Genomic DNA, 24,547 nt, shown 5'->3' with positions numbered 1-24,547 from the left:
CTGGTCATAGTGAGGAATAACTTAGACTAGTAACATGCATATGTTACTAGTCTATGTTACTACCTTCATGATGGGCAGTAACATATGGATGGTAACATGTAAGCATTTATTAATTGAGATATAGACTTATTTTACCTCGGGATGTGTTATGTTATAGTAACATATTATGTTACCATAAGCATCTTTCTCCTCATTAACTTCATGCCACGTAAGCAATTTTTTCTTGGGATGTGTTATGTTACTATTTAAGTTACTCCCACTATGACTAGCCTCATGGACTTGCATTATTTTATTTTATTTGCTGGGAACCAGTAGTGTTTTAAAAGATTGTATAGCCTATGTAACTGGTAAATTTATTGTATAGGAATAGTGTATGTGCAACGCATGTTAATATGAAGCAAGATATTAACTATATTGAACATTAATATTAGGCAAAGATATAAATTGCACATTGATATTTGTTAGGAAATAATTACATGGTTAGAATTGCTTCTCTCCCCAACTGATTCTCTCGCGCCGCTCCAGCGGGCGGCTCGGGAGAGGAAAACCTAGCGCGCCGCCGGGAGCTCACCATCGCAGCCACTCCCCTCGCCGCCGCCGGTGTGCGCAGCCGGGCAAAGCCCGTGCAGTGTCGGCAGTGGCGGGGCCGTTGGTCCCTTTCACGTAGGATCGAGCGACGCGGGCGTATCGATCCGGCGGGGGCTGGTGCTCGGCTTGGCGGGGCGCGAGTGCGGCGAGCTCGCGAGGCTCTCGCGCCATGGCTCGCTACAGGCGCGGGCGAGAGGAGGCGCGCGGATCTGGCACGGGCGCGTGGAGGCGGTGCGGGGCTACGCGGATCCGGCGCGGGCGCGTGGAGGCGGTACGGGGCTACGCAGATCTGGCGTAGTTGCCGGTGTGCGAGGCGGATGGGAGGCGCGGGGGCGGGGTGGCTCGCTGCTGCAGCGGGCGCCCTTTGGCGCCGGTGTGGCGGATCCAGCGAGCTAGTGGCTTGGGATGCAGCAGGCAGCGGTGGATCCGGCGAGCGTGTCGGGGCTCGCGTTGGTGAGGCGCTGCGCGAGGTTGCGGACGGGCAGGGAGGCTCCGACCGCGGTTGGATGTGGGGTGCAGGACCTGATCTGGTCTCTGCAGGCCCGTCGTGGGGAGGCTAGCTAGTGGCCCTACACAGCGATGGCGTACTCGCTGTGTGGGGAGTGCACGGTCCAATGGAGGTACGGGCCGATCTCGGCCTGCTGCGTGGGAGTGGCTGCACTGGGCGAAATCCTGGCCGGTGATGGCCGGCCGGCGGCGACGGCGCCCGTGGGCGTCGCTATCCTCCTTGGAGGCGTCGTCGAGAATCTTCACAGCCTCTACTCCCAGATCAAGTCTTTCGGGTGAAAGCCCAGATCCTGCTGCAGGGTCGGGCGGTGGCGTCGTCTTCAACATCGTTTCCCCTCTTTAGGGAGTCGTCTTGAAGACTTTGATTCATTTGGTGCTTCCTACGACTGGACGTGCACGGTGGCTTCTGTGGCAACGATGACGGCAGTGAGCAATATCGGAGGCGTGGTTTTGGTCATGGTAGTCGGCACTTCTTCTCCGGCATGTTCGTGGGATTGCCTCGACTGTCTGTTGCTGTGAAGTCGAAGCTGCGGTGGCAGGGCCTGGTGGTATACGATGACACGCGACCGGTGGTTCGTTCGATGGTCCTTCGTGACGCCAACCTTGCCTAGTTTCTTCGTAGTTCACCGCCGAAGCCGGAGCTGCATTATTAGTGTGGTTTGTATGGAGTGTTGTGCTGCAACTATTAGGGCTGTTTTTCTTTCTTTTTCTTTGATCTTCGGGTCATTTGGTCCTAGGACCTTCTTTGATCTTCGGGTCATTTGGTTCTAGGACCTTCACCACCTTGTTGTTTTACGTTGATGCTGGATCTTCCAAAAAAATAAATTAGGTATGATATTAACCGCTAAATATGAAAGCGACATAAACCGTTGGATAGATGCAGTTGAAAATGTGAGATTTGTTGGATCTCCGTAACTCACTCTTTTTATATTAAATATAACAAGTATTAGTACAGACATAGACATGGATACATCAAACTCAAAAATTCCCATTACAATTCTCAAAAGAGAAAAGGTCTGCCACACAAAGGAAAGAATCAATAGAGGAAGTCCTGAGCAGTTGCCACAGAGGCAAAAATAGATGTGGGAGAAACCCCACTCCGCTTGCAGGATAAAAAGAGGCCTGAAGCAGAGAAACCTTAAATCAGCTGTAGTCCATCTCATCCTGTAATTTTATCATGGTGGAATTGCACCACGATGCATGTAATATTGTCAGCGCTGCCACGAGAGTAGGCAATCTCCGTCAGTTTCCTGGCCGCAGACTCTGGCACATCTTCTGTTTTTGCAAGGGACACAGCTTCCTGTTTGAGAAAATCATTGCCAGAATATCAGTTAAAGAGCTACTCCCTCAGTAACTTAACATAAGACGTTTTTAGACACTATGACAGTGTCTAAAACGTCTTATATTAAGTTACAGAGGTAGTATATAAAGTTACGCGTTGTTGCACTTAGAATGTAAGCACGGATCAGATGTAGAAAATGCTTTCTACAGCCTCATAAGCAACAGTGTTTTGCTTCAGAAATTCTGGGAGCATTCAGGGTGAGAATTATGACAGTTGGCAATAGAGTTTACCTCATTTTCTACGGCATCCCAAAGCCCATCACTGGCAAGAACCAGGCTCTCCAATTCTCCATTAATCAATTCTTCCTACGATTTGTTAGATAAGATTTGATCACAAGTAATCAAAATTAGAAACAGGCAACTAATGACTAATCTAAAGAAAGGTATTGAACTGGAGTTGCTAATGACCACTTGCTGCTGCACTAGGTTGAAACAAGTAAAAAGCACTGATTTCCAACTATATAAAAAAAAGGTAACGAAATCTTGGCATAACTCAACTACAATAAGCTACCTGAATTTCAGGTTCTGCCACCACAAATGGCTTCAGTAGACGATTACCAAACGCACGGGACATTGCCAGTACGCCACCTACCCTCCAAGTACCTGGGCAAATACCACATCAAGAAGATGGAACAGTTTCCGATAGTCAAATTGTAAAGCCTAGATCAATCAAAAAACAAAATATCTTGTATAGAAACATGGCGCGCCTAGAAGCACTTAGGCTGCACGCAAGATCACGAAACAAACAACCCAAGCATGATAAGCCAACATGTCCAAACATACAGGAGATATCAGAAGGCTCAAAATGAATAAGCAAGTCTTTTGCTACCGTCCTTGTCCACTTACAATTGTGCTGACTGACAATGCCAAATGCATGAGTGAAATAAAATAAGACTTACCAGCCCAGATGACAACACCTCCAGCATTTTCAATTCTCTTGCGTTCATCAGACCTGTTAGGTTTGTGATCTACTGAGAGTGCCCTAGCTACAAAAACAAACATATGAGGTCAGTAGAGTTACAATGGAGTAAACGAAGCTCCTAAGCTAGTAAGCGAACCACGCCGGTAAACTGAAGTGGATATGATGTCATTATATAGATTCCATCATGATGGTGGTAAGAAATAAGCAAGCCTTGCCATTTTCCTTAAATAAAGGTAGAACAATAATCATCACATGAAGGAAATGAGCAGATAGCTATGGTATAACCGTATAACTGCAATGTGTTGGTGGGAAAATATTTTGTAAAGAAGTGCATTAAAAGAAACACAATGTACCATGGTTCTTTGCCAAATATATCATCGCTGGAGGGCAAATTTAGAAACACTCTGCAGATACATACAATAAGTATTTACAAGGACCAGAACATGTTTGGGTGATTCAATCATATAGTGACTACAATAGGGTTCTAACAGAATATACCTTTCCCGGCTTTTGAAATAACAGCACGGGAGTCACCAACATTTGCTACATATAGATGGCCACCCACTAAAACCGCAGTCGAAGCTGTGGAACCATCATCCCTGAAAGCACTTGATTCTGATTCTAAGAAATCTGCATCTGTCTTCTGATATGTTTCACCTGTTTTTTTATCAAAAAAAAATTAAAAGCTCAGAAAACAATGATTGGAAGCATTGGGAAGAATGTGAACAGATAAACATACAGGTAAATGCCAAGAGAAACATTACTTATAGCAAGCTTTGTATCAGTCAAGAACTTGGGGTGTTTCATAAGGTTCTCGAACAAATGCTCCTTCAAATACTCAGCAGCACGTGACCCCCCATGACCTAAAGCTTTGCAAAGTAAGAACACGATAGGCATGTAATTGCGGAAGTAAGAAGGCAAGATTGGAAACCATACCATCGAATACACCAAATAGGCTAACAGCGTGTCCATCAATTTCAGTTAGTTTTACATCATAGAAATCCTCCATTGTAGCCCTTTTCCCTCTAAAACTTGAATACCCACATTTCAGTTTACCATCTTCCCTGTCATGATATTTGGACACAATGTCAACCCAGGCAGCATTACATATTCTAAAGAGTCCCAGAGAGGGCATTTTAATAACAGATGTTAGAAGATAAGAAATGGTTATTGTACGAAGATATAGACCTGAAATATCAGAAGTGTAGATAATCTATCTTATACATTACAACAATCACAAAATAAACAAGCACATGATAAATTTCAGATCGAGAGGCATACATTTCCATGACTGCATCTGCCAACTGCTGGTGGTTCACATCAAAATACATTAGTGTTGCAGTTGTACTGCTTTGTAACTAGTCTAGATGACCATAAAGTCCTACTAGTAACAGCCTCACAGCTAAGCATCGCTGGTATTCCTGTAAGAATGCAATGAAGCATTAGGAGCATGACACTAGTAGCACTGCAGGACATGGAATTGCCTCGTGTACGACATTTTTAGTCCAATCCTGGTACAATGGTTTGATGCTGCAATCTGATGTTCGTTGGGCCAGCACCAGGCAAATAATCAATGGTTGTCATAAAATGTCATATCTAAATCGGGCCCAATATGTCAGTACACATTGCAGCTCCATTTGGAGTATACTAATGGCTGCATGCATACCATGGTGAGTTGGTGACAAAGATTACTTATGATCAGATAGAACCTCGTTCTTTTTGGATAAAGAATCGTGTTAAGTATGTCAACTAGTCTCATGTATACCAAACCGTCCTAAGAAATGATAAACCACGGGGCAAAACAGCTATATAGTGCACTCATGTCAATCAAAGCACATGGTCCGATTGCAAATTCTGGAGCATCTCTACTGCACTTCTGATATTTCAAGGCAAGGCAAGCAAATGTACAACGTGAGGCCCGCCTAAATGCAAATTCAACCAACGATATTTCAAGCTGATGCAAACACAGGAAACGTCTATAACCAAAAGATGAGCAGGGGACATGCATTACCTCTGCCACCCCGCACTGGCGTACCCTCCATCCTGCGGCTGGGTCCCAGCAGCAACCGCGCGGCGCTGCAGCTGCAGCTGCCCCGCCGGAGCGCCGGAGTCAGAGTCGGAGGAATCGAGCATCATCTTCGTCCTGGCGCCAGCCACCGCCCGGAATCCACGCCAACCGTGCCCGCGCGGACGGGGTGTCACGCACACATCGACCGCCCGACCGCACAGGACCCTGGCCCACCGGCGCCTGCCCGCGCCCGCGCCCGCCGCCGCACGAAGCACCAGCGCCCTCAGCCTACCGATGCATACCATCTCATGGCTGGGTGGCTCTCTCTCTCTCTCTCCGCTCCGATGCCGATGCCCGAGGAGAGATCCACTGGCGCTCGGTTTAATGGCTTCGGATCCGGGGCGAGGGCGCGGAAGGGGAGGAGCAAGCGGCGGGGGCGGGGACAGGGGGTGGACGGTGGGAGATTCCCTGCAGTATAATAATATAGACTAAAGGCTATTTTGATCATATAATAAAATGGGACCACCGCGCCCGTCCGTATTTATGAGAGGATTTAACTCATTTATTAGTAAGACATATACAAGGATTTTCTCGGCGACAAGTATTTTATTCATAGGGAGTGCACATGAGATATAATTTGGTCTCATTCATCTGACATCAGCCGACATCATCGTTGTTGTTTTAGTCCGTTTTCATTGTGCAGGTTAGGCCTAGAGTTGCTTCTTGTCCCCTAGGCTAATTTTTCATCATCTCTACTTTTAATGGAGGAGTTGGTAGCCTGGTACGGTCTATTTTCGTCCGGTTTTATTTCGTACCACCTCTCACCACCTCTTCCGCTGGTTTTTCTCCCTCCTGTTAAAAAACCAAATCCCATTAAGGGGATCTTGTTTTGTGCTTGTCTTGGCAGGTGCTGATTCAATTCATTTACATAAATAACAGGTAATTAAGAATTTAGAAATCGCATCATATATGTGATATCACCTTCCTAAAAGATAGACATAAGATATTTCTTGATAACCTTCCAAAACAAAATCAGATATTCCGGCATAACAAATCACTCAGGCACGCTATGCCATTATTATTATCTCTACTATCAATTGGCAATCACAAGTTTCCTAATACAACAAAAATAACATATCTTTTTTCTTACGGGCGTACGATCAACAAGCTCTCAACGACATAGCCGGTCACTGCTTGCCAACATGGACAACAATCACGACGAGCTCCCGACATGGGCGATCTAGCGTTCACAGTGATGGATGATGACTATGCTCTACAGGATGTACACACGCCGACTATTCGCGGGTGAGGACAACATGACACAACATTGGTCAGGTGGTTCATGCTATTGTAGAAAAGAACTAAAGCCACCAAGTGGTCTACGGTGTTGGAGAAAGAAAGAATGTTCCAAGAAATTAAACAAAAAAGGAAAGAAATAACATTCAAGAAAATAGTTAGGAATGAGAACTAAAGCTAGCAAGCAATGAGAAAGAAGAAGATGAGGCGTTGATGACGAGCATACTAATGTTAACGTGCTGCTGGTTGACGGAGAGGCTAGAATTAGAAGATGCAGGGAAGGACGAGAAAGAGAAGAACGGAATTATCCCTTGTAGCAATGAATGGTACGCGGGCTGGAGGTGGAGCATATTGATGACTAAAAATATGTTCACATTTCCACTCGCCTTCGGCGTCAGTGTGCATTTGCAAAGTTGAATAGGCCTTTGAGAATGATTTCTATAATTACTTGTTGTTTTGTGTCAATAGTATGTGTTAGGTTAACCCACTCTATTATATTATAAACATGAAAAATTTCATTCGTGTTGCAATGCATGACGATAATGAGGTGGACATCATCTGATTTTAAAGGAAGTGGCTCCAGCGAGAAATATCCCGCTACAACGGGACACCGAGCGGGAAGGGGAGGTTCCAACAAAAAAGGGGAAGATGCATCGTAGGATATGGTTTTGGTGTTGGACCCGGATGTTGAAGATAACATGGTGGATAGCCCGTAGCAACGCACGGGCATTCTGCTAGTTGTTTGTTGTTTTCCAGTTTGCCAATGGACTTCCCGTCAAAAATTTGGCTTGGACTAGTTATGTGGTTGTTAGCTAACGCCAGAGCGGTTTTATTCATCGGCCTATTTCAACGCATCACCGGATGAAACACTACTGAAATTAAATGGCTAGGCTTTTTTTTCTTTTTGAGCTGTGATGGCCAACTCAATTAAAGGATCGTGAACGCGTGTTTTTCTTTGAGCTTATCGTGATAGTGTGCTAGTAAGCCGTAACACCAAGCCCTAGCAAACATAACGCATGTAGGTTGTACGTTCCTAAAATAAAACCGCTAAAAAAAGAAGCCTTCATATATACTAAAAAGACCAGACGTTTTTCGTGTTGCATGCGGGAGGGAAGAGACCATCTATCACCGCTTTTGGGCATGTCAACATTTAGTAAGGTTCTGGCAGCTACTTCGCTCGGAGAAGGGAGTTTTGGCGGCGATCCCACCGTGTTTTAACGACTCCCAGAGTGCTCTTGCTCATTGGCTCCTCGACTAGTTCATGGGTGCATCTGACGAAGGGAAGGATGCAATGGTACATGCAACTTATGAACTTTGGTTGGCCAGAAACAAGACGAGGGATGGGAAACAGATTGTGCCACCACATGAAATAATAAACACCATTTCTGCCCATATGAGCGAATGGTGTGTTGTTCATGCGGCCGGACCTTAGACGACGACGCCAACGGAGCTACAACGCTGGGAACCACCTGAGGAGGGCTGGATAAAAGTGAACTCTGATGGGACGATGTCGAAGCATGGCGACAAGGGTGGCGGTGGGGCTATACTGAGGGACCACAATGGAGCATTTCTAGCAGCAGTATGTCACCATTATCCTTCTATCGTCGATCCGAAGCTACAGAGATTTTAGCATTGCTACCTCTTGAGCACTGCGTTGGTTTTCCCTTGAAGAGAAAAGGGTGATGCAGTAAAGCAGCGTAAGTATTTCCCTCAGTTTTTGAGAACCAAGGTATCAATCCAGTAGGAGGCCACGCACGAGTCCCTCGCACCTACACAAACAAATAAAATCCTCGCAACCAACGCAATAAAGGGGTTGTCAATCCCTTCACGGTCACTTACGAAAGTGAGATTTGATAGATATGATAAGATAATATTTTTGGTATTTTTATGATAAAGATGCAAAGTAAAATAAAAGGCAATAAAAATAGCTAAGTGTTGAAAGATTAATATGATGGAAAATAGACCCGGAGGCTATAGGTTTCACTAGTGGCTTCTCTCGAGAGCATAAGTAATATGGTGGGTAAACAAATTATTGTTGAGCAATTGACAGAATTGAGCATAGTTATGAGAATATCTAGGTATGATCATGTATATAGGCATCACGTCCGAGACAAGTAGACCGACTCCTGCCTGCATCTACTACTATTACTCCACACATAGACCGCTATGCAGCACGCATCTAGAGTATTAAGTTCGGAAGAACAGAGTAACGATTTAAGTAAGATGACATGATGTAGAGGGATAAACTCATGCAATATGATATAAACCCCATCTTGTTATCCTCGATGGCTACAATACAATATGTGCCTTGCTGCCCCTACTGTCACTGGGGAAGGACACCGCAAGATTGAACCCAAAGCTAAGCACTTCTCCCATTGCAAGAAAGATCAATCTAGTAGGCCAAACCAAACTGATAATTCGAAGAGACTTGCAAAGATAACCAATCATACATAAAAGAATTCAGAGAAGATTCAAATATTGTTCATAGATAAACTTGATCATAAACCCACAATTCATCGGTCTCAACAAACACACCGCAAAAGAAGATTACATCGAATAGATCTCCACGAGAATCGTGGAGAACTTTGTATTGAGATCCAAAGAGAGAGAAGAAGCCATCTAGCTAATAACTATGGACCCGAAGGTCTGAGGTAAACTACTCACACATCATCGGAGAGGCTATGGTGTTGATGTAGAAGCCCTCCATGATCGATGCCCCCTCCGGCGGAGCTCCGGAAAAGGCCCCAAGATGGGATCTCACGGGTACAGAAGGTTGCGGCAGTGGAATTAGGTTTTTGGCTCCGTGTCTGGTAGTTTGGGGGTACGTAGGTATATATAGGAGGAAGAAGTACGTCGGTGGAGCAACGTGGGCCCCACGAGGGTGGAGGGCACGCCCAGGGGGGTAGGCGCGCCCCCCTACCTCGTGCCTTCCTGGTTGATGTCTTGACGTAGGGTCCAAGTCCTCTGGATCACGTTCGTTCCGAAAATCACGTTCCCGAAGGTTTCATTCCGTTTGGACTCCGTTTGATATTCTTTTTCTGCGAAACTCCGAAATAGGCAAAAAACAGCAATTTTGGGTTGGGCCTCCGGTTAATAGGTTAGTCCCAAAATAATATAAAAGTGTATAATAAAGCCCATTAAACATCCAAAACAGAATATAATATAGCATGGAACAATCAAAAATTATAGATACGTTGGAGACGTATCAAGCATCCCCAAGCTTAATTCCTGCTCGTCCTCGAGTAGGTAAATGATAAAAACAGATGTTTTGATGTGGAATGCTACTTAGCATAATTTCAATGTAATTCTTCTTATTGTGGCACGAATGTTCAGATTTGATATGATTCAAGATAAAAGTTTAATGTTGACATAAAAACAATAATACTTCAAGCATGCTAACCAAGCAATTATGTCTTATCAAAATAACATAGCCAAAGCAAGTTATCCCTACAAAATCATATAGTCTGGCTATGCTCCATCTTCCCCACACAAAATATTTATATCATGTACAACCCCGGTTTTAGCCAAGCAATTGGTTCATACTTTTTAACAGGCTTTAGCCTTTTCAACTCTTACGCAATACATGAGCGCAAGCCATGGATATAGCACTATGGTGGAATTAGGTATAATGATAGGGGTTATGTGGGAAGACAAAAAAAGGAGAAAGTCTCACATCAACGAGGCTAATCAACGGGCTATGGAGATGCCCATCAATTGATGTCAATGCAAGGAGTAGGGATTGCCATGCAACGGATGCACTTAGAGCTATAAGTGTATGAAAGCTCAAACAAAAGAAACTAAGTGGGTATGCATCCAACTTGCTTGCTCACAAAGACCTTGGGCATTTGAGGAAGCCCATCATTGGAATATACAAGCCAAGTTCTATAATGAAATTTCCCACTAGTATATGAAAGTGACAAAATGAGAGGCTCTCTATCATGAAGATCACGGTGCTACTTTGAAGCACAAGTGTGGTAAAAGGATAGTAACATTATCCCTTCTCTCTTTTTCTCTCATTTTTTTATTTGGGCCTTTTCTCTCTTTTTTATGGCCTCTTTTTTTTAGTCCGGAGTCTCATCCTGACTTGTGGGGGAATCATAGTCTCCATCATCCTTTCCTCACTTGGGACAATGCTCTAATAATGATGATCATCACACTTTTATTTACTTACAACTCATGAATTACAACTCAATACTTAGAACAAAATATGACTCTATGTGGATGCCTCCGGCGGTGTACCGCGATATGCAATGAATCAAGAGCGACATGTATGAAAGAATTATGAATGGTGGCTTTGCCACAAATACAATGTCAACTACATGATCATGCAAAGAAATATGACAATGATGGAGCGTGTCATGATAAATGAAACGGTGGAAAGTTGCATGGCAATATATCTCAGAATGGCTATGGAAATGCCATAATAGGTAGGTATGGTGGCTGTTTTGAGGAAGATATAAGGAGGTTTATGCGTGATAGAGCGTATCATATCACGGGGTTTGGATGCACCGGCGAAGTTTGCACCAACTCTCAAGGTGAGAAAGGGCAATGCACGGTACCGAAGAGGCTAGAAAATTGCGGAAAGGTAAGTGTGCGTATAATCCATGGACTCACATTAGTCATAAAGAACTCATATACTTATTGCAAAAATTTATTAGCCCTCGAAGCAAAGTACTACTACGCATGCTCCTAGGGGAAGGGTTGGTAGGAGTTAACCATCGCGCGATCCCGACCGCCACACAAAGGATGACAATCAATAAATACCTCATGCTCCGACTTCGTTACATAACGGTTCACCATACGTGCATGCTACGGGAATCACAAACTCCAATACAAGTATTTTTCAATTCCATAATTACTCAACTAGCACAACTATGATATTACCACCTTTATATCTCAAAACAATTATCAAGCATCAAATTTCTCATGATATTATAATTAAAGCAAATTGCCATGCTATTTTAAGACTCTCAAAATAATATAAGTGAAGCATGAGAGATCAATAGTTTCTATAAAACAAATCCACCGCCGTTCTCTAAAAGATATAAGTGAAGCACTAGAGCAAAAACTATATAACTCAAAAGATATAAGTGAAGCACATAGAGTATTCTAACAATTTCCGAATCATGTGTGTCTCCCTCAAAAGGTGTGTACAGCAAGGATGATTGTGGCAAACTAACAAATAAATACTCACATAATACAAGACGCTCCAAGCAAAACACATATCATGTGGTGAATAAAAATATAGCTCCAAGTAAAGTTACCGATGGAAGTAGACGAAAGAGGGGATGCCTTCCGGGGCATCCCCAAGCTTTGGATTTTAGGTGTCCTTAGATTATCTTGGGGTGCCATGGGCATCCCCAAGCTTAGGCTCTTGCCACTCCTTGTTCCATAATCCATCAAATCTTTTACCCAAAACTTAAAAACTTCACAACACAAAACTTAACAGAAAATATCGTGAGCTCCGTTAGCGAAAGAAAACAAAACACCACTTCAAGGTACTGTAATGAACTCATTCTTTATTTATATTGGTGTTAAACCTACTGTATTCCAACTTCTCTATGGTTTATAAACTATTTTATTAGCCATAGATTCATCAAAATAAGCAAACAACACATGAAAAACAGAATCTGTCAAAAACAGAACAGTCTGTAGTAATCTGTAACTAACGCAAACTTCTGGAACTCAAAAAATTCAGAAAAAATAGGACGACCTAGACAATTTGTTTATTGATCAGTAGAAATTGGAATCAATATTTTATCACGTTCTGGTGATTTTTAAAAATTATTTTCGTGAACAGAAAGTTTCTGGAATTTTCAGCAAGATCAAATAACTATCATCCAAGAAGATCCTATAGGTTAAACTTGGCACAAACACTAATTAAAACATAAAAACACATCTAACAAGAGGCTAGATCAAATATTTATTCCTAAACAGAATCAAAAAGCAAAAAACTAAAAATAAATTTGGGTTGCCTCCCAACAAACGCTATCGTTTAACGCCCCTAGCTAGGCATAATAGCAAGGATAGATCTAGGTATTGCCATAATAATAGGATAGATCATTAAAACTCATTTCATATTTTCTATGTTCAGCAGCAAGTTTTCTTTGAGGCAAGCAACAGTTATCAAAAGGGCTAAATTTAATGGGACAGAAGTCCCCAACATCAACTTTAGGAGGTATAGGTTCCTCCTTTGGCCCTTCGTATTGCACAACCAATTCATCATTATAAGCATTATTTTGACAGAACTTTGTGAGCCTATACTGGAGAGAATATCCTAGCTCATTATTTCGAATAGACAAATCATTATTAACTTCGGAAATTCTATCAACTAGAACATTGGTAGGAACCCTTTTTCTAAGATTTTCATTGAAAGCAACATAGTCTAGAGATTGAAAACGCATTATTTCTTCTTGATCAAAGAGGATAGCCTCTATGGGAGGACGGCCAGCGTCCACCCTATAATGTGCAAAGATTTCTTTGGCCTCTTTTATTATAAATCTAAACTCATGAGCCAAAAAGATAGTAGCGGCACGCTTAACAGAAGAATGCTCAATATTAGAAAATTCTAGGAAAATCCTTTGTATGCAAGGATGCATGTGCATAAATTGTCTTTCAAGTTCAACTACAAGCATGGCGATAGCGTCCGCAAGACTACTAGTTCTATGAAGAATAGAACTACCCATAGAAGGCAAAGCACCGACACAAGTTAAAAATCTTGGATAACTCCTTTTCCAATAATATTACCACTACCAATTCGGATTTTTTTGTATGTAAGATAGGGGGTTCTTCAGTAGGAGCATCAGAATTTTCCATGATATTATTATTGTCCATATCGACAATAATTTCCCCAATTTCAGACATAACGGCAAAAAGTGCAAGGGGCAAAAGAAAGAGGAAGGCGAACGGAAAAGAGAGGGCGAATAAAATGGCAAGGGTGAAGTGGGGGAGAGGAAAACGAGAGGCAAATGGCCAATAATGTAATGCGGGAGATAAGGGTTTGTGATGGGTACTTGGTATGTTGACTTTTGCGTAGACTCCCCGGCAACGGTGCAAGAAATCTTTCATGCTACCTCTTGAGCACTGCGTTGGTTTTCCCTTGAAGAGGAAAGGGTGATGCAGTAAAGCAGCGTAAGTATTTCCCTCAGTTTTTGAGAATCAAGGTATCAATCCAGTAGGAGGCCACGCATGAGTCCCTCGCACCTACACAAACAAATAAAATCCTCGCAACCAACGCAATAAAGGGGTTGTCAATCCCTTCACGGTCACTTACGAAAGTGAGATTTGATAGATATGATAAGATAATATTTTTGGTATTTTTATGATAAAGATGCAAAGTAAAATAAAAGGCAATAAAAATAGCTAAGTGTTGGAAGATTAATATGATGGAAAATAGACCCGGGGGCTATAGGTTTCACTAGTGGCTTCTCTCGAGAGCATAAGTATTACGGTGGGTAAACAAATTACTGTTGAGCAATTGACAGAATTGAGCATAGTTATGAGAATATCTAGGTATGATCATGTATATAGGCATCACGTCCGAGACAAGTAGACCGACTCCTGCCTGCATCTACTACTATTACTCCACACATCGACCGCTATCTAGCATGCATCTAGAGTATTAAGTTCAAAAGAACAGAGTAACGCTTTAAGTAAGATGACATGATGTAGAGGGATAAACTCATGCAATATGATATAAACCCCATCTTTTTATCCTCGATGGCAACAATACAATACGTGCCTTGCTGCCCCTACTATCACTGGGAAAGGACACCGCAAGATTGAACCCAAAGCTAATCACTTCTCCCATTGCAAGAAAGATCAATCTAGTAGGCTAAACCAAACTGATAATTCGAAGAGACTTGCAAATATAACCAATCATACATAAAAGAATTCAAAGAAGATTCAAATATTGTTCATAGATAAACTTGATCATAAACCCACAATTCATCGGTCTCAACAAACACACCGCAAAAGAAGATTACATCAAATAGATCTCCACGAGAATCGTGGAGAACTTTGTATTAAGATCCAAAGAGAGAGAAGAAGCCATCTAGCTAATAACTATGGACCCGAAGGTCTGAGGTAAACTACTCACACATCATCGGAGAGGCTATGGTGTTGATGTAGAAGCCCTCCGTGATCGATGCCCCCTCCGGCGGAGCTCCGGAAAAGGCCCCAAGATGGGATCTCACGGGTACAGAAGGTTGCGACAGTGGAATTAGGTTTTTGGCTCCGTGTCTGGTAGTTTGGGGGTACGTAGGTATATATAGGAGGAAGAAGTACGTCGGTGGAGCAACGTGGGCCCCACGAGGGTGGAGGGCGTGCCCAGGGGGGTAGGCGCGTCCCCCTACCTCGTGCATTCCTGATTGATGTCTTGACGTAGGGTCCAAGTCCTCTGGATCACGTTCGTTCCGAAAATCACGTTCCCGAAGGTTTCATTCCGTTTGGACTCCGTTTGATATTCTTTTTCTGCGAAACTCTGAGATAGGCAAAAAACAGCAATTCTGGGTTGGGCCTCCGGTTAATAGGTTAGTCCCAAAATAATATAAAAGTGTATAATAAAGCCCATTAAACATCCAAAACAGAATATAATATAGCATGGAACAATCAAAAATTATAGATACGTTGGAGACGTATCAAGCATGCAGGCGTGGACTGGAGGTGGCAAGAAAGATCAATGTTGGAAGGGTTCATGTGGAGCTTGACTCAGAGGAATGTGGTGCTGATGTTGAAGCAGCCCATGAGATGTCTTGCTGCTCCGGTCCGTGGTTGCAGGAGCTCAAAGCTGTACTTACATCTTTTGATGATTTTAAGATTTCTTGGGTGTGTCGTTCTGCTAATGCTGCCGAGCATAAGTTAGCGAAGGTAGGGGTCAGTGAGGAACTATGTAAGGTTTGGTTGGAGGTCCCCCAGACTTTGTTCTTGATGTAATTTCGGCTGACATTCTGAGGTTTCAAGTTTAAATAAAGCGGCAATATTAACCCTAAAGAATATATACTAAAAAACAAAGTAAGCGGATCGCTCCATTGGTTGAAAGAAGTTAAATTCAGTGTATTGTATTATACAAGTTAAAAAACTAAAAACTGTTTGTAAAATTTTCTTTTCAAAAAGACAGAAAGCGGCTACAGTTGTTGTGGTATGATAAAATAAAAAAAATCATAGTATTCAAGCGTTCATGAATTTTTAAAAGATGCAAATTATAAAAAACATGAATTTTTAAATCACAAATTTGGGAAAAATCATGAATTTAAAAACATCTTGATTTTACGAAAATTTCATGATTTTTTAATAAAACGAAAATGAAAAAAGCAAACAGATAAATTATTAGCATTTCTAAAGTAACAATTGTGGACATGCAACTGGCTGATGATCGTCCTGTCCTTTTTGCCACATGTACAACCCCCCTCCCCCCTACCGGTCCGGTTGAAGTTGGGTTTAGGATCATGCAATTGCAGTGGGTTACAATGCTTGTAGTTGCAAGTCTAGTTCCGGACATGCAACTGGACGATAATGCACCTCCCTCTTTTGCCACAAGTTGGAGTCGTACTGGGGGCCATGTAGTTGCAATTGGGTAACAACACTTGTTGTTGCAAGCCTAATGGTGGACAAGTACAATTGGCTGGCGACCTCGTACGACCTAGTTGTAGTCGTGTTGAGGGCCATGTAGTTGCAGCGGGTTGCAGCGCTTGTAGTTGCAAGTCTAGTGGTGAACATGCAACTGGCCCATAACCCCTAACTTTGCCACAAGTTTTATAAAATGTTTGCCTTTTTAAAAAAAGTTAATTATTTTTCTACAATAAAAGGAAAACAAAAATCACTGCCAGTTGTAATCGCATTTGGGGCCACTACAGTTGCAATAAGGGTTGCAACAGTCGTTGGGTTGCTGGCCAGTGTAGTTGCAATTGGGTTGCAGCACTTACAGTTGCAAGCTCTGGTGATGGACATGCAACTGGTCAACATAAAACCCTACCCGCACCAGTTGCAGTTGCATTTGGGGGAGCTGCAGTCGCGTTGTGACACTTGCAGTTGAAAGTCTAGTGTTGGACATGCAACTGGCACGAGAAACCCCTCTCCCGGTTGCAACCGCTCTGTGCTTATGCAGTTGCAGTCGGGTTACAATTCTTGCAGTTGCATGTCTAGTGTTCACTACAAAAAAAACATTTCCGTGATGATACGTGTTTGTCGCAGTAGGTCACGTTTCCTGTCATGCATGTACACCCATGGCGTTTTTATGACAGAATAATGATAGTAGTACATGTGCTGTCGTAGAAGTGTTCCATGACAATACTCAAATTATCGTCACGGAAGTTTCCACTTCCATGACGATAAAGGGCGTGTCATGGAAGTGTTTCCATCAAGGGTAACCGACACGTGGCATCCACCATAACGGGTCGCCGTTAAGCTATCAGGTCCAGTTTTGGATCCGATAACCCATTAACAGCCACGACTAATGGGGATTTTTCACGTGTAATTTCTCATTGGCCAGAGGAGCCACGTGTGGGCTCCATGTTTGGACAGATATCATCCAGCCAATGGATGAGACGTGCCTATGATATGTCGACATGTGGCACGGCCCAACAGAGGCCCATTTAGGTGAAAAAGGCCGGCCCAGTCAAAAGCTCGTAGCATTTACTCAGGTACTAGTGGGCTGGCCCACTAACGGCTGCTTAAACATGGCCCATTTACAGCCCACCGCCAGATTTTACCCGTTAATTGTTCGCTCAGTCTTTAGGGCCATTATGGCCCAATGAGTTTTCGGCCTATTAGAGGCCCGATGTAGACATGGGCCCATTTCAGTCTGATGTGTCTTTCGGCCTAGTAATGGTACGTGGTGGGCATGGGCCATATATGGTCCGACGCAACATTTAGCCCATTAACTGCGCGCGGCATCAACAAGGAAGCCGACAACATCGCCAAGCGAGCGTCCCGCCGCAAGCCCAGAGCCCTGGTGTCTTCAAAGAAAGGCTCTTCAGGCCATCAGCCGCGTCCCCCGCCGTTGGTACAACGCTGCTCCTCGAGGGGCTTCCGCCCACGCCATCCACGGGCGCGCCCAACTGTGGCTCGACCTCTAGGACCCGCCTGTGTTGGCGCTGGAGCCTCAGGCGGATTGCTGGGTCGCGGAGTTCAAGGCTTACCTACTCCATGGCACCCTTCCGGAAGAAGATGCAGAAGCATAGCGCGTGGCCCGGCAAGCCACCACTTACTGCTTACGAGAGGACGAGTTGTACCGCAAGCGCCCCAATGGCATCTCGTTGTAGTGCATTTCAGAAGAGCAAGGGCGTGAGTTACTAGCTGATGTCCATGGGGGAGACTGCGGGCACCACTCCTCATCGCGCACCCTCGCGGGTAAGGTGTTCCACTGCGGGTTCTACTGGCCCACGGCGCTCTCCGACGCCGCTGAGGTGGTCCAGTCCTGCGAAGCCTGCCAGTTCCATGCCAAGCAAATCCATCAGCCCGTGCAAGGACTTCAGACAATTCCACTCTCATGGCCCTTCGTGGTATGGGGGCTGGACATACTAGGCCCTTTCCCCCACATGGTTGGCGGTTACCGCTACCTCTACGTCGCCATCGACAAGTTCACCAAGTGGGCGGAGGTGGAGCCCGTGCACACCATCCCAGCGGGATCGACCGTCAAGATCATCAAGGGCCTCGTGAGCCGATTTGGCATCTCCAACCGTATCATCACCGACAACGGCTCCCAGTTTACGAGCGGCTTCTTCAGGTCATACTGTGCCAACCCTGGTTCGCAGATATGCTATGCTTTTGTGGCGCAACCGCGAAGCAACAGTCAAGCCGAGCACGCCAATGCTAAGGCCCTCAAGGGCCTCAAGACTAGGAGCTTCAAGAAGAAGCTTGAGGCTTGCGGCAAGGGCTGGCTAGATGAGCTACCGTCCATGCTGTGGTCCATGAGCACCACCTTGACTAAATCCACCGGCAAGACCCCCTTCTTCCTCGTCTACGGGGCTGAGGCGATCCTCCCCTCGGAGCTCAAGCATGGTTCCCCGCGAGTCCTGGCATTTGACGAGGCACGCCGGGACGACTCATGGGAGGCCGATCTTGTGCTCCTCAAGGAGGCCTGCCGCCAGGCCGCCCTTCGCGCCGCGAGATACCAGCAGGCCTTGCGGCGCTACCACAGGCGCAACATCCGCCCTCGCACTCTCGAGGTCGGGGACCTCATCCTGCGGTGGATCCTCTCCAGGGAGGGCCTCCACAAGCTCTCGCCCGTGTGGGAAGGCCCTTTCAGGGTCGCCCAGGTCTCCAGGCCAGTCGCTACACGCCTGGAAATGGAGGATGTAGTTCCTGTGCAGAACACTTGGAACATCCAGCACCTCTGCAAGTTGGGTTGTACACGCCCTGGAGCCTCCTGGTGCGCCGCCCCATGGCCTCGTGGGATCTCCCACCCACGCCCAAGTGGAAGCCCCATGCTCCGTGTTGGCGAAGCGGTTGAATCGCGACCATGCCCGCGCCCAATTGGAAGCCCCATGCTCCCCTCTAGTGGAACGATCAAACAACGATCATGCCCACGCCCAAGTGGAAGCCCCATGCTCCATGCTAGTGGAACGATCGATGAAGGTGCCTGACACGGTGGTCGTTTTCCTCTCTGCTTGTAAACAAATTTGTGTCTTCTCTAAGTAAAGACTTTGGTTTTTGCGTCTTCTTTAAGTAAATACTTCGGTTTTGGGGTCTTCTCTAAGTAAATAATTTGGTTTTCTTTGCGGAGTTTTGTTGGATTTCATTCTTTTTTGCGAGCCACACGCGCTTGGGATCCCCCTCATGAGCCTCACGCGAGCGGGGGCTGGGCATGGTGCTTATGCTTGGATCAGTCACAACAGCATTAAAACCCAAGCAGTCGGGCTCTGTGTCACGGGCCTGCTCTAGCGTGCACCACCCCACCAAGGCCTTGGTGTCTAATATCCTCGCGCGACGCACATGAGCGAGCCGACGAGCACGCGCTGCTCCCCCGAGGCAGAATCCCTTATACGAAGCTCGTATACGCGCGAGATGTTCACGATGAAAGAGCAACCCCACCCCCCCGAGCATTTCGCCTCAGGAGCACTCGCTAGCCCAAACGCTCTAACTTCCTGGCCTTGCTCAGGCATCGCGACCTGGCATACCAGTGACGGTCGAGCCCCGCTTGGGGGCTGTGTCCTAACGACATAGAGCACAAAAGCAAGCGTGAAGGAAAAACAAGCCCCATGAGAAACACAAATGTTCGATACATCATTAAGGATTCAAGCAAAATGTTCTTCACGCCCCAAGGGGTCACATAGTATCAACAGGTAAGAAAAGAGGGCGACCTAAGGTGACGCATCGCCGCTACCATCGCCATCATTGCCCTTGTTTTCCTTGGCTCCGCGCCGGTCTTTGCTGCTGTCAAGGATGAATTGTGCGCTTAGCGCATCCACGTGGTCCTCCACCCATTCCTCGAGGACATCGCAGATCACTTCAGGGACGGGGGCTATCACGGCCTCAAAGTCAAAGCAAGGGTCGAAGCGAAAGAGATGGTTGAAGATGCACGTCGACTTCTGGGCGAGGAGGTGGCGGCTTTCCTCTTCAATGAGTTTACCCACCTTCTTCACGCCCCCTTCGAGCCGCTCCACAAACTTGGTGAAAAAGTGGAGGTAGCCGGCGTCGTCGGTCACGAGGGGCCTGGAGATGTCCTCCTTACACACGGAGCCCAGGGTACGGCGAGCCTGCGGCTCGAGGTCTTGGAACATCTTGGAGTGCGTGTGTTGCCGCCCCTGAGCCTGGTTCGCTTCGTCAATCGCCCGCTCCACGAGGGACGCGACACTTCCCACCTGCTATTGAAGCAATGCCAGCTCGGCCTCGACGATGACTTGGGCTCCTTGTGCTCCTTGTGTGGCTTTTCGCTGCTCTTCCATGTCAACCAAATCCTTCTTGAGGTTGTCTAATTCGCCCTTTAACTCCCCATGTCGAGCACAGAAGTGGGTTTCCTGGAACTTTAACTTCTTGTGGTGCTCCTTGATGAGCTCTCGTGGGGCGTTCGCAATCTTATCGCCAGCCTACGTCTGGATCGTCACTCCCTTGGAGGCCAGGGAGGCGTTGGCCTTCCCACGCGTTGAGCTGGATAAGCTTGAGCAGCAGCCACCTGGCGGTCTAGCACCTCCAGCCGCTCGTGCTCCAAGCTCTGCTCGGACGACATTAGCGTGAGTTCCTGCTTGATGGCCTTGAGGTCCGCCTTGCGCGCCGCCAGATCTTCCACGCTGGCAGAAAGGGCGTCTCCGCGCGCTTGGACATGCTGCTCCAGGACGATGTTCGAGGCTAGGAGCTCTTGCTCGCGGGCCTCCGCCCCTCGCGCCGCTGGTCTGCTGCCTCGGCCTCCTTGCACCGCTGGCCTGCTGCCTCGGCCTCCTCAAAAGTAGAGCATAAACTAAAGTTTAAGCTTCTGTCACTCTAGCAACCCATCATCTAATAACTACTACACAGTGCATTCCCTTAGGCCCAAATATGGTGAAGTGCCATGTAGTCAACGTTCACATGACACCACTAAGGGAATCACAACATACATATCATCAAAATATCGAACACATATCAAGTTCACATGATTACTTGCAACATGACTTCTTTCATGACCTCAAGAACAAAAGCAACTACTCACAAATGATAATCATGCTCAAGATCAGAGGGGTATTAAATAGCATAATGGATCTGAACATATAATCTTCCACCAAATAAACCATACAGTAATCAACTACAAGATGTAATCAACACTACTAGTCACCCACAGGTACCAATCTGAGGTTCCGGTACAAAGATTGAACACAAGAGATGAACTAGGGTTTGAGAGGAGATGGTGTTGTTGAAGATGCTGATGGAGATTTCCCTCCCAAAGATGAGAGGGTTGTTGGTGATGACGATGGCTTCAATTTCCCCCTCAGGGAGGGAAGTTCCCCTGGCGGAATTGCTCCGCCGGAGGGCAAAAGTGCTCCCGCCCAAGTTTCGCCTCGAGACGGCGCGCTTCGTCCCGAAAGTTCACTCTTGATTTTTTTTCTAGGTCAAAATGACCTATATACCAGAAGATGGGCACCGGAGGTGGGCTGGGCCGAGCACAACCCACCAGGGTGCGCCTGGGGGGCCTGTCACGCCCTGGTTTCTTGTGCTCACTAGGTGGCCCCCTCCGGTAGTTATTTGCTCCAGTATTTTTTATATATTCCAAAATAATTCTTCGTAAAATTTCAGGTCATTTGGAGATGTGCAGAATAGGTAACTCTGATGTAACTCTGTTGTGTGCAGAATACATAAAAACATTATAAATAACAGTATGAAATCATGATGCAAAATGGACGTATCAACTCCCCCAAGCTTAGACCTCACTTGTCCTGAAGCGAAAAACCGATATCGAAAAACATGCCCACATGCTTAGAGAGAGAGAGAGGTGTCGATAAAAACAAAATACGGACATAGAAGCATCATGCTTATTATTATAACAACAAAGAACTTTAACATAAAACTTTATCACACAACTTTTATCATATAACTTCTCATGAACAAGTAACAATTCATCACAACATTGAAGTATAAAGCATAAACTCTACTGAAAACCAACAAACTATGTTCTCAGTCAACTTTGCAACTACAATTCATTATATTGCCAGGAAGGGTCACGTATCAGAGCCTTTTGGCAAGTCCACATACTCAACCATCATTTAACCTTCCATGATTGCTAACACTCAAAGCATACCCATGAGCAAAATGTTTCAACCAGACACAAAGAAAGATAGGGGCTTATAGTTTCGCCTCCCAACATATTCACCTCAAGGGTGACGTCAACAATAATAAATCATGCTTACTCATATCCAACTGGATATATGTGCCTAGATCTTTCCTCACCACATGATGCTTTCAAAAAGAGAAAATAAAAAGGAATAGGGAAGAATACTTTGACTCTTGCATAAAAGTAAATACACAAAAGTAAAAGATAGGCCCTTCGCAGAGGGAAGCAGAGGTTGCCATGTGCTTTTTTTGTATGACAAATCCCTTAATGCAAAAGAACGTCACGTTATATTGCCCCTTATGATAACAACCTTTATTATGGAGTCCGCCGCTTTTATTACTTTGCCATCACAAGTTCGTACAACGCTCAATTTTCTCTTACACTAAATGATCCAACACATTTAGAAGCAATTTTTATTGCGTTATTGCACCGATGAAAACTTACTTGAAGGATCTTACTCAATCCATAGGTAGGTATGGTGGACTCTCAAAATAAGATTTTGGGTTTAAGTTTTTTTTATGCACAAGTAGTATCTCTACTTAGTGCAGAATTTTTGGCTAGCAAAGATATTGAGCAAGCACCACATGTTGAAGGGTCTATGACAATATAACTTGTATGTGAATATGAACAAACATAAATCATTACGTTGTATTCCTTGTCCAATGTCAGCAATTTTGACATAAAATATTTAATGGGGGCTCACAATCATAAAAGATGTCCAAGGCAGTGTATTTGTGTGTGAATCTTCTCTTCCCTTATTAATTCTTTCATGAATTGCATCGTTGACCAATGCTATGTTTGTCAATCCCCAATAAATTTTACCACTTATACTTTTCCTTTTCTTTTATTGAAACATAAGAGTAAAGAAACAAAACTCAAACTACTCTTTATTATATATCTCGCACATGATTGCATAGATAGATAGATCACTAAGCAAGCACTCAAAAATAGATCGAACTAAACTTTATTCAACTAGATCATAGGACTAAAGATTGAATTAAAAATAGATAAAGGCAAAGATAGTGGTGGTGATACGATACCGGGGCACCTCCCCCAAGCTAGGCACAAGCCAAGGGGAGTGCTCATACCATGTACTCAAGTCTCCTTTGGTGGGGAAGAAGATGGTGGTGGTGGTGATGAGGTAGTGGCGAGCTTATCCTCCGGCTTCCATGGCAGCGGTTCACCATCATAAGAGGAAGCACGAGTCTCACGAGTCCTGCAGCTGACAGCTAAACTCATACCTTTAAATCTGGCCTCATATTCAAAGACTTTATTTTGGAGATCATAGATTTGGCTTTGCAGGAAATTGATTTGCTCGTTCAGGGTGACGACGATGTCCTCCATGGACCGACCATCTACCTTGCGATCACGAGTGAACTCCGTAATCATAAGGTGATTGGCACTGAGCCCACTTTCCACCACCCCTTTCACTTGAAGACCTCCTGCTCCATGGCTTCGAGCCTGGCCTCCATGGTTCCCGTCCTCTTGGGCCCCTGGACACCCCGGATGTGGCGCACCCCTTCACGCATCTGAATGGCTTGAGGGTGCTGCATCACCTCCCGCAAATATGGGTAGATGAAATTCTCGAAGAACTTGTCCTTGGAGGAGCTCGGAGCGGCCATGGCGATCTAGATCTGTCAGAAAACATCAAGAAAGAAGAACAGAAGATTTCTCCGTGATACGGTGGTCAATACATTCAAGGGGTATATAAAGATTTTTTATCTTGGGAAACAAGCAAACGAGAGGAAAACGGAGTCGGGAAGGTTCCTGAGGTGGGCACAACCCACCTAGGCGCGCCAGGCAAGGCAGGCGCGCCCTGGTGTCTTGTGCCCTCCTCGGTTGCCTTCCTGGTTGTTTCTTATTTTCCTAATTTTTGTAATATTCTAAAACTGACAAAAAATATTTTTGTGGAGTTTTCGGAGTCCATTTACTTACCGTATCACGTACCTCCTCTTTTTCAGGATTCTGGAGTGTTCCAGAAGGTTTCTTTTATGTGTTCCTCCGGTGTCATGGTTTGAATAATATTGCTTTTAACATTAATATGCATACCTGAGATATAGTGCTTAATTCTTCGCCCATTGACCAGCTTCGGGTTAGTTCCTTCGGCATTAACATCATATTTAGCAAGCATTTTACAGAAAGAACC

General features: G+C 45.1%; 1 protein-coding gene across 1 annotated transcript; it reads right to left on the bottom strand.

Annotated features, from left to right (window-relative positions):
- Positions 1–1,992: 1,992 nt before the first annotated feature.
- Positions 1,993–5,844, bottom strand: LOC109731775 (probable protein phosphatase 2C member 13, mitochondrial). The gene is made up of 8 exons (XM_020290948.4): positions 5,370–5,844; positions 4,295–4,422; positions 4,123–4,221; positions 3,857–4,015; positions 3,336–3,422; positions 2,948–3,039; positions 2,668–2,742; positions 1,993–2,395 (listed from the first exon to the last, which is right to left on the bottom strand). The coding sequence occupies exons 1-8, from the start codon at positions 5,669–5,671 to the stop codon at positions 2,255–2,257; spliced, it is 1,083 nt and encodes a 360-aa protein (XP_020146537.1). The 5' UTR covers positions 5,672–5,844; the 3' UTR covers positions 1,993–2,254.
- Between the last annotated feature and the right edge of the window lie 18,703 nt (positions 5,845–24,547).

The sequence above is a fragment of the Aegilops tauschii genome, chromosome 6, assembly GCF_002575655.3.
Source record: "Aegilops tauschii subsp. strangulata cultivar AL8/78 chromosome 6, Aet v6.0, whole genome shotgun sequence".
Classification (NCBI taxonomy): domain Eukaryota; kingdom Viridiplantae; phylum Streptophyta; class Magnoliopsida; order Poales; family Poaceae; genus Aegilops; species Aegilops tauschii.
This window is presented reverse-complemented; position numbering and strand designations above follow the sequence as displayed.